The sequence below is a fragment of the Mus pahari genome, chromosome X (assembly GCF_900095145.1).
Source record: "Mus pahari chromosome X, PAHARI_EIJ_v1.1, whole genome shotgun sequence".
In the NCBI taxonomy this organism is placed as follows: Eukaryota; Metazoa; Chordata; class Mammalia; order Rodentia; family Muridae; genus Mus; species Mus pahari.
The window spans coordinates 1,244,427-1,259,095 of NC_034613.1; the positions used below are offsets into that span (position 1 = coordinate 1,244,427).

The window sequence follows — 14,669 nt, forward strand, 5'->3', positions numbered from 1 at the left end:
GCTCAGCGGGTATGAGCACTGACTGCTCTTCCAAAGACCCTGAGTTCAAATCCCAGCAACCTCATGGTGGCTCACAACCATCCATAATGAGATCTGACACCCTCTTCTGGTGTGTCTGAAGACAGCTGCAGTGTACTTAGATATAATAATAAATCTAAAAAAAAAAAGAACTCAGAGAGAAAATGCAGCCCCTAGTTTATTCTCATTATCAGGGAAGTATTACCAACACACAAGAGCATGGAAGAAGGCATAAGAAATGGAGCTGGCAATATCAGGTGTCTCTCATTTGTCTCCTTATAGTAAAAATCACTACTGTAGCTGGGGATACAGCTCAGCAATAGAAATTTTGCTAAGAATATGCAAGGTCTTAGATTCCATCCCCAGAATCAGTCAGGGGTGTGTGTGTGTGTGGGAACCACTGAATCTATTAAGTGTAATGATTAGTATTTCATAAACATTTTTAAAGAAGTGAGCCTGGTGGTGGTTTTCAGTTGCTTTCAAAATATTTTAAATTTATTTTGTTTTTGACTATTTTGCCTGCATGTATGTATATGCACCACATGTGTGCCTGGTGCCTGTGGAGGCCAGAAGAGATCATCAGATGCCCTGAGACTGGGGCTGCAGATGGTTATGAGCCATCATGTGGTTGCTGGGAATTGAACCTAGGTCCGCTGCAAGAGCAACAAGTGCTCTAAAACCACTGAGTCATCTCTCCAGCCCTTAGGTCTCTTTTAAAACTATTCCCCAAGCCTCACACCATACCCTTGTGCTTTTGATGATCAAAAATCAACACTTAAAATGTTCAAAGTCTTCAGAAACAGACTAGAATCAAGTTGGATAAGGCTGTGCTTTATTACATGCATAATTACAAATCTGTGCTAAGTGAAAATGTATAAAGCAATGGCAACCTAGGTTTAAGCCACACAGAGAAAGGGCTGGACGATCCCATTAACCCTTCTGCTAATGTCCATTCCATTGCCTTGAACTAGATTGTTTCCATTTCTTAACAATTTGCATAGCACTTACTTGTCAAAGTGCTTTCCATTCATTGTCTCAGTTTATCCTCACAACAACCCTGTGAGGTAGGTAGGGCAATTTACACTATCCCCATTTTGCAGATGGGAACACTGAGGCACAGAGCGGTTAAGATCTTGAGGCTACTTAGTAGAAGCATAGGGAATACAAACCAGGTCACCTAACTCCCCAATCTTTTTTTTTTCCTTTTTACACTATGTCACTATATGTGACCAGGGAGCAGGGCAGAGTGAGCGAGCAGTAAGCCACAGCTTTGGATCAGGCTATGTCTATGAGCAGGTGAGGATAAAGGTACAAAAGCGTGGCTGAAAGATTGGCAACCCTCTGATAAAGGACTGGTCTGAACAGCTCAGCAGCACCAAGCTTCCAGTGGAAACTTGGACTGTATTAGCTTTGGTTGAAGCTCATTTCTGGATGCCAAGCAACTACAGATAGCTACGCATAAGCTTCAGCAGAACTTTGACCAACTCTTAGGAATTCAAATGTCCAGTCAGACAGATTTTTCTTTGGCTACTGCAACTGAAGCCAGCCCTCCAAATGAGCTTCCTACAGAGAAATTCACATGGTGCTCATGGGCTGGACCCTGGCCCTTCTGATCCTCCTGGCTTCAATGGCTCACCCAATAGCTGGTATATTTCCTATGGCCAGAAATGAATGGGCAGAGGTATAAACAGGAGGCTGGCCTTGGTCAAATCAATAAGAGTCATCATCATGACATCAGAGTCACCCTCTGGTGACATGACCAAGATGCTGTCAGGCCCAATTCCTTTCTGGCCTGTACCTGGATAGCAGCATAGCTTCAAAAGACAACTTTAGAGAATACAATATTAAACATATAGTTTTATCTTGAATGGAATACAATTTAATCATCACACAGTCCCGAAGGACCAAATATATAGCTTAAAAAAAGTAAATACTTATATATAAAAAGCTGAGTACTAAAAAGGCAGGACAATGGAGAAGAAAGAAAAGTGGAAGGTAAGAAAGAGAATGAGGGACAAGGACCATATATTTTGAGGTACCCTCTACTTGACGGCAAGGCTGAACACTACCACTTTGCTTCAAAACAAAAACAAAAACAAAAAACACAGGTTCTGTCTTCTTCTCCATTTTACTAAATGGCATTTTTTTTTCTCATTAGATCCTAAACTACTTCTTAACCCAGCATATCTGAACTAATATATAATACAGCTAAAGCCCTCGGCACTCCCAGTAAGGATTTCTGGCTTTGGCCCTTACTGTGGACTGAGCAAACTGCCAATGGCCTCTCACCAGCTGAGGAGGTTCCATTCTCTGTCCTTGGGGGTCATGGCGTTCCTACCCACTACAGTCCATATTGAAACAACATGGTTATAACAATGGGAAGAGAGCTGAAGGTAGGACATGCATGGTAGGAGGAGCAAAGGAAAGAGGCAGACTACCCTTTTGCCTATCTGTACCATCACACAGTTTCTCCTCAAAAAGCCAAACATTAGTCAGGGCATTCATTTGACAAGTGTGCACACGCAGGCCAAAGACCCTTTGGTAGCAACTTAGAGGTAGGAAGTTTTGACTGTAACGTTGGACTGGACAGGGTGACCTGATAGGCCCCACGGGGTGGGGGAGAAAGAGGGAAATGAAAAAAGGAAGGAAGGAAGCTCCATATATCACATCCTTCTTGGAGGATTTGGCAAAATCCTACTGACACCATAGGAAAATATCCTTTTCTTCCCTTTATCCCAGATGCAGACTCTTAGGAAAGAGAATGTGGCCAGCATATGGATAGGGAGTAGCTTGAAACTGTGAATCACATTTTTCCAAGAGCTTCTCTCCTTGGAACAAATGGCTGATCAGGAAGCAAAGGCCAGCAACAACGGTCCAGCTCTGCTGTGCCCACGCATCTCCAACCCTGCCCAGCTCCTGAGCTGCAATGGGAGAAAGCAGCTTATTTTCAATATAGAATAAGGACACAGTAGGGAGAGCTTAAAACAAAACTGGTTCAATATTTATCATCTAGATATTCAGATGATGTGTTCCTCCTCAAGAGTTGACTGTCTCGATAAAGCTAGACTGCCATTAAGCCAAATAGTGCTTTGAGGCTCTAGTTCATTTGGGAATCCTGGACATGTTTGGCTTCCTTCTCCCTTTGGGGCATGTGATTAAGCCCTTCTGCCTACCTTATGCTAATATGCATGGACTGGAGAACTGGATGGCTTTCTTCATACCATCGGGCACCACCCAGACAACCCCAGAGGTGGTTGCAAACATTAAGGTTTTAGAACAGTAATGTTGAGCCCACGCATTCAGAGGCTAATCCCTTTAGAAAGGCCCCTGCTCTTCCTGCAAAGCCTTTCAATTTAGACATTAGTGCCAAAACAATTGGCCTGCTTTGCAGTTAAACCAGCAAATTAATTGTTTGCTCTGCCAGCTGGCCAATTCAAAGTATCATCAATTTTAGCTAATCCACCAGAGGCACTCTATTCTGTGGACTACATCAGCTCTCCTCTGCAGCTGGGCTGAGCCAGGACACCGGAACCAGAGGGAGGGGGGAGGGTGTTTCAATTTGGCTGTTTCTAACCAAATATCAAAGTAGAAATGATCTCTAATAGTGCTTATTTCACATCACCAGTCCTCTGGTTGTTAATCTCCAATTGAGCTCACTATGTAACCTCTCTCAGCTTCATTAAGCTCTTTCCATTGAAGGTGTAAAGATATAAAATTTAGCAGTTAAGACTGTTAAAAGATCCATAAATCTAGCCCTCACAGCTAGACTTCCTCCAGATATAGTGCTTAGGAAAATTCACACTCCTGAGGCATTTATTGGTGTTCTTCTGTAAACACTTTCCTTACATCAGGCTATTTCCTTTTCCAGTACCAAAATAAACTTGTCTCAATTCACTTGAAAAGCTTAAATTATCCAGTATTTTACCCTTGAGGTATGTAGTCATTTGAGGCTACTGACGGACTTCCCTCTATTGGTTTTGTGTTTTGTTGTTTTGTTTTGTTTTTAGGAATATCTAACTGATGAAATGGAATGGCAGTGAAAGGAAAGAGCTCCCTTTATGTCAAGACAAGAGCCACTGTGTGTCCAGGCGCTAGGCTAGCAATCTTAGAGAGTACTCCTGTCGGAACGCGTCAGTCAACCTTTGAGCTAAACCATAAGATCAGACAGACAATGGACACCATACACTACAGCTATTTCTAGCATACAAGCTGCAAGGATTCCTGAGAAACTAAGATTAATGAATGCTATTTCTAAGGAGTGAGGTATCAAAGGGATGTTGTCAAATTATTTGGAGGGCCTATCGGTGCTTAGCATCTACAAAGTCTCCCTTCGCACAGTGTTATCTGATTTCTTAGATTTATTCTCTGAAGTAGCACCTTAACACTGGCTCGTCTGGGTACAATAAAAAGAAAGAACTAGAAGGGATACGAAGGCAAACAAGATAGTCTCCATGCCACCGCTGCTCTCTGAGATAGGACCAAACCTTCCCTTGCCATCCAATACCAGACACTGTAATGTTTCCTGCTTTGCAAACCTTCGTGATGCAGGATCACTAAAGAGAGGGACTGACTGAACCTGCAACCCGCAGACAAGAACTTTGATTTCCACATAATACACTAGGTGCTCATGCAGTGGCATGGAAAGAACAAGACAGAAAGTCACGGAGCCATGATGATGATACCATGTACCCCGAAGCATCTTTTTGATTAAAACGCCACAAGAATATCCTTAAAAGGAGAAACTCTCGTGGCTACCTTGATATAGTAAAGATAAAACCAAAATATGTCTTGGATAATAAAGGACTTTCTGGTTTGGGAACGATAAAAAAAAAAATGGGGGTTCAAAAAAAGGTCCTTGACTTGGGGATCAACAACTTTTAAAATGAGGTACACTGAGTTGCTTGGGAGGAGTGGGTTATTCACGGGGATGTGCCAGGGGCTGCTGATCCTGTACTAGAAGGATAGCGGGAGAGATTAGAAATAGGCTTGTAAGATAAACAAGGCTGAACTCTCACCCAACAACATAGTCTCACTGCCATGGGCATCTGAGAGGGAAACGGAGGCATGGCAGTAGCAATGGGGCCACATGGCAAACAAAAAGGCTGTGTGGGTGTCACCTCTAGTCCAAGTGCTGTGAGACTGCTGAGCCTTGGCTTACAATTTAACTAACCCTAGTAGATATTTTTGTTGTTATTAGGAATGATTAACTAAGCTGACTGCTCCATCCTAAAGAGGATTCTGTGCTGAGAAGAGAGGCAAACAGAATGGAGGGAGAGTAATTGCACATGGATAAAATGATAGAAAATGAAGAGTGGTTGGAATGCTGGTGGTGGCTTGTGAATTCCACCGGGTGTTTCTATAATGTGATTTTTCTAAACTGCCACAGATGTGGTAGGAAATTGAGACAGGCACCTTTTTTTTTTAACTGGGTACAAGCACCTTTGGTGTCATCAGGCCTCACCCCTAGACCTAGGTTTTAGGATGGCTCTGCATTTTAGTTAGGTTTCTAAGGATGGCACCTCAAGGTAATTGCAGTTGCCTATCCCCTTCCAGTTCCTTCCATACACGTGGAAGTATCTCAAGCCTGCTTCATGCTCACAGGAACAATGGCCTGTTGTGCAGACTCCATGCTGGGTGGAGCACAGGCGTCCAGTTATTATAGTACTGGTGGTCTTTTCAAAGAAATGCACTGGGATGCTAATGTAGCTCTGAATCTTCCCTGCTTTGCCAGTATTCAGCCTAGACTCAGTTCCAGATACTGTTCTTATTCCAGAAGCCTGAAGCACCAGCATCCGTGGAAGTGGCATCTGGGTATGAGATTGGGTTAGGACTTCACGCGACGTGACATTCCTAGCCACCGACTTTTGCTCAGAACTTATCTTCACTTCAAGAAAACCGGAATAAATGATTCCTAGCTACTAATGGATTTCTAACAAAGTCCTCGTCTACTGGTTAGCATTGCCATTTGGAAAAAGTAGCCTTTCTTCGGCCAAGGAGGAGAAAGCTCTGTAACTTAATTTTGTGCACTTCAAAAGACCAAGACAAGCAGGTCCCCAAGGTCAACCCCTCTACTTCACTTGGGGCAGATTGACCAAAGCAGCGCTGTCTTCTGATGAGAAAGTAAACGTAACAAAGTAATAACGCTAAATACTGTAACAGGAGTAAGAATCGAAGTGAATTTTCACAGTCTAGAGAATGCCATTGCGATTTCCTTCTGGCTTGTCTTTCTGTGGCTTGAAAGGCAAAGCCCCTTAGGTCACACTTCATTTCCCATCAATGACAGTTAGTCTCCCTCCAACACAGGATTTTTTTTAACCATGAGTTTCCTGCAGGCTATTTGTCAGAATAGTTGGAATTTTTCTTGCATAGTTTTTAGTGATTGCATATTGGCTAACAATTATTTTTAAATTAAAAAAAACTATTTTAAAGAACAAACATAATTAAACCATAGCCATCTTGTTTACTCTTTCGTGAACCCTTCCTAATGCAGTATCACAGAAGCCTAACTGTATTTTCTCCTAAAGAGATTATTTTCCAGAAATTATGTAGTGCAACTGATTAACTTGTAGGAAACAGACAACACACTAATATGACTTCACCATCCAAATATGGGAAATGTGTTTTGGGTACCCAGTTAATAAAATATATCCATGGTCCGCAATGTCCTTGTTTTATATCCACAACAAGCCCATGATTCTAGTTGAAGAGAATGGAATCAGGGTCTTGGTTTGCCATCTGTGCTATATGCTTTAACACATCCTTTTTGGTAATGATTCCAAGTAAGCGCCTGAAAGACAAACACATAAAAGAAAACCAAAGTAAATGTACAATGAAAATAGTGTTCTTAACTAAAGGCGATGCTTGTCCTCCCTTAATCCTTCTCAATTTTGTCTTTGTCAACACTATCTGTTCTTGGAGAACAATGAGCTAACAGCAGGATGTTTACCCCTGACTAATGGATCAATGCACACGTCCCTAAATACACTTCTACATCTAGTCTCAGGGCCCACATTTTTCTCTGATTTAAATATCACTCTCTAAACCTATGAATGGTATCTACTTATTGTGGTCCTGTTCAAATGCTCCCCCAACCCCAACCATCCCTGGTCCTATGAGCCAACTGAGACTCTGCCCTGCCCCCACCAATGGCAAGCTCTGTGCGGGCTCATCTATGGCCTTTATTCTTTTTGCTTTTGCCCTATGACCATCTGTGTGTTCCTGCCTTCTCTGTAACCATGCACAGTCCTCAAGGACAGAAAAAGGTTTATTCACTTTCATGTCTCCCCAGAATCTCATGTAGTAGTATCTATTTTCTTACATGAGTTAGGGTTTCAGTAAATGCTGAACATACACCTATTAGAGAAATTCTTCTGACTTAACTCTTGTAGAGCATTTATAATGCCATCTCCAAAGTTTAGAATCAGGAGAAGTTCTTACAGAGTTGTTAACATCAAGTGTTAAAAAAAAAAACTTGATAACTGGATGTAAGAAAACCTTCAAACACTCTCCTCAGCCTTTACCCTTTTCCAATAACAATAGCAGGGCTTCTTTGCTAGAAAGCATGTATTACAGAAAGAAAAGAGCCTTGAGCTTGGAAGTTCAAAGACTTGTAAGTCTCATGTCTCTACTACCCAAGTCCTGAGATTACAATAAGGTTTTATAAGAGGAAGAAGAACTCTGCATTGTTATAATTGTTCTACCTTATTTTTTTTTGTTTTTTATTGACTGTGTAAATATACACTGAAAATATATTATATATGAAGGTAAGTACTAGCTACAGTTTCAGGTTTCCAGTGGTGACCTTGGAAGGCATTTCTCAAGGGCTGGAGGGACCACTGTACATCTCAGACACCATTACAATTTCAGTGATGCCTGTGCGCAAGAGCACAAGTAGATCCTTTCTTAGTGGAGAATCTGAGTTACTGATAATATGCAACTAATAGTTTGTACCTCTCAAACATATTCTCTCCCCTGAAGGCCATTAATCACCTCTACCTCCTTCTTGAGGCCTAAAAGTCTTTGTTTATTTGGGGTGGGGAAGGTTCTCTCCTTTACCTCTCTATTTAGTTTCTCCCACATTCCAATCTACCTTTACTCAAGGGTGCTCACCCATTGTGTGTAACCAGGCACTGGCGCAGTCCCAGCTTGCGGAAGATATCCACTACGATCTCCATTGGCGTGAGGTCTGTCACAGTGAAGGGGCTGAGATCCAAGATGTTCCGAAGCTTCAGGGTAGGTGGGGTGTATGGAGGCATTGGAGGCGAGTGCTCCGTGAAATAAATGATGGAAGTGCTCACAACCCCGTCCTGTTTCTTCCGGGCATTTTCTGTGGGAAGAGGAGAAAATGAAAAGGAAAAAGTTGAAGCGCTAGCTCTCCACTGTGTCCTTTAACTAGACCTCTCTCTTCCCTCTGTGTCCCTGATTTCATGCCCAGTTATCAAGTTCCGTTATCCCTTTCCCGAAATCCTTACCAATTGAAATAATGAGATCTCTTCGGAGAACAAAGCCTACAAGTCTTTGTGACTCTCGGGACACTACCACCGGAAAGCCACTGTACGTGGTTTCACTGATTATGGTCTCGACATCTTCCACAGTCATACTGTCCTGAGTAAGGACAGTCAGCAAGGGATCATTTCTCCGGGGCTTCATCACATCCATTGCCAGAGTCTTATGAGCAAATTCTTCTTTGGCTTCAAGAAAGGGGTATCCATTGAGACGGATGTGGGCATCATAAATGCCCTCTCGACCAAGAGCATCTGCCACCCACTTGCTTGTCATAGCTGCAGCCATCAGAGGCACAATATACTCTAGGCCACCAGTGAGTTCAAACATTATGACAACAAGAGAAACAGTCATCCGAGTCACCCCGCCTACAAAGCAAACAGAGGAGGTCAGTACATAGGAGTCAGTACAACTGCCAGCCTGCTGCAGGTCCTGTACAGACAACCACTAGAGGCTAGGACAGGATCTCAGCAATAACGGTGACAGATCGCATTAAAGCAAGGCTCTCCAGTAGACATGACTTTGATTTCTCAAACGAACAAAGGAAAAGCAGCCTTCTAGGTTAAAAAACAAAAGAAAACCATCAAAACCAAAACAGAAGCAAACAAATATCTCATTGCTTTTTTCCCTAATTGCACATGCTCATTATAAAAATTTAGTTGTCAATAAGCAGAATAAAATTTTCAAGTTTTTTTCTAATACAAAAACATGTGTTTTTTTACATATGTGAGCTCATGTAATGTTTAGCTCCTTACCATATGTTTTTCTCCTGTTGTGTGTTTGGAATGGTCAACATTATTACCAATTTACAATTATATTAATGAAAAATTAAAAAAGGTTGGGACAACAAGAAAGCTCCATTGCAAAAGCTTCCTGCTGTCGAGTCTGATAAACTAAGTTTGACCTCCAAGGCACAGGCTTACCCCTTCCCACCATAAAATCAACGTAGGAAAGAAAAATTCAACATCACATCGAAAGATGCTAAACATATCAGCAACCTGTGGTGCAGATCTGCAATTCTAGTTACTCAAGTGGTGGAGGCAAAAAGGGTCACATGCGCATGCTGGAAGAACTTAATGAGATGCTAGCTTAAGATAAAAAAAAATGAAAAGAAGACTTAGAATATAGTATACTCAATGGTAGAGAGCTTGTAGCAAGTAGCATAGCTTGGCTTAATCCCTAACATCACACAAATATATGCTTAACAGAACAGAATCGTGTTTAAAGGCTGAGCGTAATTTATTGTACAAGTCCCTGAATGTTCAAATTTAAGTTGGTATTCACTGGTGGGCACAGGGGCTGGTTTGGCGCACAGACAAGGTCTCACTGATGCAGGTTAGGCAGGCATAGCACTTGAGATCCTCCTGGCTTAGCCTTCCAAGCACTGACTACAAGCATGGGCCCCCACCTGCCTAATTTTTGTTCTTATAAATAATACTGTGATACATATTCTTGTGTGGCTAGCTCTGTCTAGATTTCTGATGAATTCTCCTATGGTAAGAGATTAAAATTGTCTTCGTTAAAATGTTTGAGAAATAAATAGTAAGTCAAGAAGAAATGGATAATCATGCCAAAAAAAAAAAATCCCACTCTGCAGTCTACTGTGTTTCTTGGTATTCTTCATTTGTATGTCACTGGCAGGGTGACTTGTTTGAAGTGAACACTACTAACCTAAGCAGGCAGCAGCCCCAACCATGGCATAAAGGCCTGGGGTGATGCAATCAGCTCCCTGACTACACCAGCTATTGAAGATGCCCCAGTCGTGGTGGTAATAAGCCAGTTGCTCCATTCCAACTCCTAAAAGACGGCCTGCTATAGCACCGACAGCCATGCTGGGGATAAAGAGACCAGAAGGAATCTGCAAAGAGAAAGCACAAGGTGCTTAGTGAGAAATGACGCAGTTCTTGGCATACAGTAGGCTAGAGGACTGACCCTCTGCAAAGCAAATAGGCCAACGACACTTTTAACTATGCACTATGCTACCAAGTGGCTGCAAAGACTTGTATGACACTACAGGGACTAGAGGTTCTCTGGGACGTGCAGGCAAGGATGACTTCGAAGAAGCTTACCCTGATTCGGGGTCCATCAGGCAAGAGCCTGAACTCTCCAGACCAACACAAAACTGGAGGCAGAAATTAGGCCTTTCCCAAAGAAAAAGGAAAATAGATGGAATTTCTCATATATGCAGACATTTCCCCCAATTCTGAATTTTTATCAGCAACAATCTACTCTTTGTTGACTATTGTGTTCTATGCTGGATGGTCTACATATAAGATTTTATAGATGTTCTATAATAGCCCCAGGAATTAGACATTTATTATTCCTCAATGACAGACACCAAGGCTTAGAGAGGTTAAGTCATTTACCTAAAGTCAAAAGTTAGTGAATATTAACACTGGTATTTTCATAAAATCCTTATAATGACACTTATATATAGCATCCTAACCCACTGCCCACACCAAAAACATGGCACAGAAAAAGTTTCCATCGCCCCTCTAACAACACAACGGAAATTTAAACAAAATTTTAAAATGAGACAGTGGCTATAGCTGCATGCTTAACCCAAACACATTCATCCACCTTCCTGTTTTGTTTCTTGGCTTCTAGGAATTGTTACTATTAAAGGAAGGAAATGATGTAAACACAATCAGAACGGCTTATGGTTCTTAGTGTGTGTGTGACATCTGAATGCACCCCAATGTGGTTATGTCTGAGGAGCTATAGATTCTCTTTAAATAAAACAGTGAAACAATGTTGAAATTAACCCAAGAAGCACCCAGAAATTTTTCGAGTTTTTTTCCTACCCCTGGCGCAAATATCTTTCTATGGAGAAGACAGGGGGTGGTTTGGTAGTACGGTGGCTGAAGAGAGGAAACAAATGAGAAGAAAAACGTAGCATGGACTTTTAACTGATTTTCTATTTTCATTTCCTCTAAAACACGGATATTATAACAAGTATTAAAGGTAAAGATCTTTTTTTGAAGTAAGACATAATGATTGTACATATTTCTTAAGTATTGTATAATTGGATTCATATACACAACATGTAATGATTGAATCAGAATAATTACCGTATCTATCATGTAAATATTATATCTTTGTCTTAGAAACATTCAAAATCCTCTCTCCATTTCTGAAATATGCAATCAATTATAGGTATCGTCACTTTACTTTGCAATAGAGCACTAGACCTACTCCAGGGATAACTACTCCTCTGCATGTACAAGATTAACTTCTGTAGCTTCTCTACGTAAGAATGTGCCTTGATTGGCATCTACACTTCTTGTGGTACGTGAGGGGGGTATGTTTGTGTGGTATAAAGTATCAGAAGACAACTTTGAGAAGTTAGTTCTTGCCTTTTACCATGTGGCTTTTGGGAAATGAACTCAGATCTACAGGCTTGGTGGCTAGAACTGCTGCTGCAGAGCCATTTCACTGGTCAGTGTTGTAGGATTTTGATAGTTTAAATACTTTAATATTAACATGTGAAGTGGATTCTACTGGTTAACAAATAAGCACTGATATTAACTGTAAAAAAATCACTTAGCCATGTTGGGTTGAACTTTATGAAGTTGCTAAAAACTAAAATGTGGTCAAGATGGTAGAACATTGGCAACCTCATGGAGTTCAGGCTAACAGTATGCTAGTCAGACATTGTATTTTGATAGAAAATTATCTAAATGAATACCCCACTACCCTTTTTGTGGGAAAAATGTTTTTAGATAGAAAAGGAAAAAAAGGGGCTGGTGAGATGGCTCAGTGGGTAAGAGCACCCAACTGCTCTTCTGAAGGTCCAGAGTTCAAATCCCAGCAACCACATGGTGGCTCACAACCACCCGTAACAAGATCTGACGCCCTCTTCTGGAGTGTCTGAAGATAGCTACAGTGTACTTACATACAATAAATAAATCTTAAAAAAAAAAAAAAGGAAAGGAAAAAAAATATTCCTTTTAAAAATTCATTTGTGAGGTTTGCATTTGACCTAAATAAAGGTATCAACGAGCTGAGACAATGTTAGCACTGTCCACCAAGTCATGAGAACATTTGGAGATAAAGGGCTACTGGGGAAATCTGACACCACATGAACTATCAGGGTTGTAGGATGCTTTGGCTTTGCCCTCCAAAGCCCACATCCAAACAAAACATTCACACAGAATTCACCCAAAGAATTTCTCACCTTCATGCCAAAGGTGAATATAGTAATGACTATTTTCAGTATGAGTGTCAGAGCCAGCTGCCACATGGCACTGTAGACTCCCACGCCAGCAGGTCTGTCGGGCAGCTCACCGCCTTTGCTTGTGTTGAAGTGGTTCTCATAATCACAGAGCTTGGAGGAGTCCAGGAGGCCGCAGTCATTGAACAGCTCAGAAATGAGCTCGCTTGTGCTCATCCGGGTATATTCATTGGGGAAAGCCAAGATGGCAGTGATAGCTGTCACAATGAGTACCTCGACGACAGGATACTTGCCCAACTGTGTGGTTTTACGCTTTCGACACCAGGCAATGTTTGTGCGGATAAAGAGAGCTCCCCAAAGGCCACCGAATATGCCTAGTACAATGAATGGCACGAGCTCAAAAAGATGCCACGGGGTGTGGAACTCCACATAAAACAGAACTAAGCGGCTGTTTCCAAATGGATTGATTGAGCGGAGTGTGAACGCTGCCACCAGAGCAGCGAAGAAAGAACGCCATAGTGTTTTGAGGGGAAAGTAGTAGCTGACCTACAAGACAGAAGGTGAGAAAGCCAACGAAGTCAGTACGAAGCCAAAACTGCTTCAGATAAAATGCTGGGGCTGCTGACATTGTAGTCATAATGAAAACTTTCCAGAAATGTCTGGTTACATGCCAAAAGGACCAAGTTGGGCAGAACACCCCGGGACTGCAACATACATAGATACTGGTCAAGATTTCTAATATAAAGGCATATGCATGCTGTACAGACAGAAGTCATTGTTACCTCTTCCAGGCTGAATAATACTCCACCAATAGGGGCCCCAAAGGCTACAGATACACCAGCAGCTGCTGCAGCTGATAAGACCTACAATCCGAAATATAAGATCAGCAATGGAATAATATGGCTTCTTTACAGTCAATTACGTTTTTAAAGCAAAGTTCATAGGCACAAAGAATTAAAAAAAAACACCTGCATGGTTAACCAACCACTTTCACATAAGCAACACTAATTGGATTCAACTATAGTGAAATGTGTATGTAACCAGTAATCAAAGGAGAAAGATACCATTAATTTGGGAAGGAGCAAGTGGAGCAGATAGAAGAGGGTGGAGAGAGGAAAAGAGAGGGGAAGGGTGTACTTACATTTTAATAAAACATCTTAAAAGGAGCAAAAATACAAAATGTATATGATCTATAGCATAAAAAGTGATATGTACTTGGAGGGCAAATACTGTATGCTAGATGTTGACAATACACATGGTTCCTGTGTTTAAACAAAAACCAAATGGCCTTCACTGTGTGATCAAGGCATGTGTTTAATTCTAAATTGAGGCCCACTGCCAAGCTTCCTTGTGTAGTAAGTGAACTTGAGTTTGGTGAGCTTTAGAAAGATAAAGTACTTTGCTGTGCTGTTTCACTAGCACACTGGTTTATTTTATTTTCTGAAATTGTAATTATATCATTTCCCTCTTCCCTTTCCTCTCTCCAAAAACCTCCCATATATTTCTCCTTGCTCTCCTTCAAATTTATGGCTTTTTAAAAAACTAACTCTCATTACATGCACATATGTCTATGTATATACATAGACATTTCTTTTTTTGGAAAATTTATCTATTTGCTTTAAAATTCAAAGGATAGGTATCCCCATCAGATCGGCACGTGGCTGACCTTTACCTTGTTCTGCATGCTGCCTGTTTGCCTTGTCTATATTTTTTATTAGATATTTTCTTTATTTACATTTCAAATGCTATCCCGAAAGTTCCCTATACCCACCCCCCCACCCTTGCTCACCTACCTACCCATTCCCACTTCTTGGCCCTGGTGTTCCCCTATACTGGGGCATATAAAGTTTGCATGACCAAGGGGCCTCCGTTCCCAATGATGGCCAACTAGGCCATCTTCTGCTACATATGCAGCTAGAGACATGAGCTCTGGGGGTACTGGTTAGTTCATATTGTAGTTGCACCTACAGGGTTG

General features: G+C 41.5%; 1 protein-coding gene across 3 annotated transcripts in view; it reads right to left on the bottom strand.

The window, feature by feature from the left end:
• Positions 1-828: 828 nt before the first annotated feature.
• Clcn5 (chloride voltage-gated channel 5) overlaps positions 829-14,669 on the bottom strand; it is a 167,252-nt gene continuing 153,411 nt past the window's right edge. For all 3 annotated transcript variants that reach the window (XM_021187461.2, XM_029534061.1, XM_029534062.1), the window contains 6 exons: positions 13,477-13,557; positions 12,698-13,240; positions 10,192-10,378; positions 8,490-8,888; positions 8,128-8,344; positions 829-6,805 (listed from right to left, as the gene is read on the bottom strand). In XM_021187461.2, the coding sequence (XP_021043120.1) occupies positions 6,715-6,805; positions 8,128-8,344; positions 8,490-8,888; positions 10,192-10,378; positions 12,698-13,240; positions 13,477-13,557 (1,518 nt within the window). In that variant the 3' untranslated portion in view covers positions 829-6,714. The remainder of the gene's footprint in view (positions 6,806-8,127; positions 8,345-8,489; positions 8,889-10,191; positions 10,379-12,697; positions 13,241-13,476; positions 13,558-14,669) is intronic.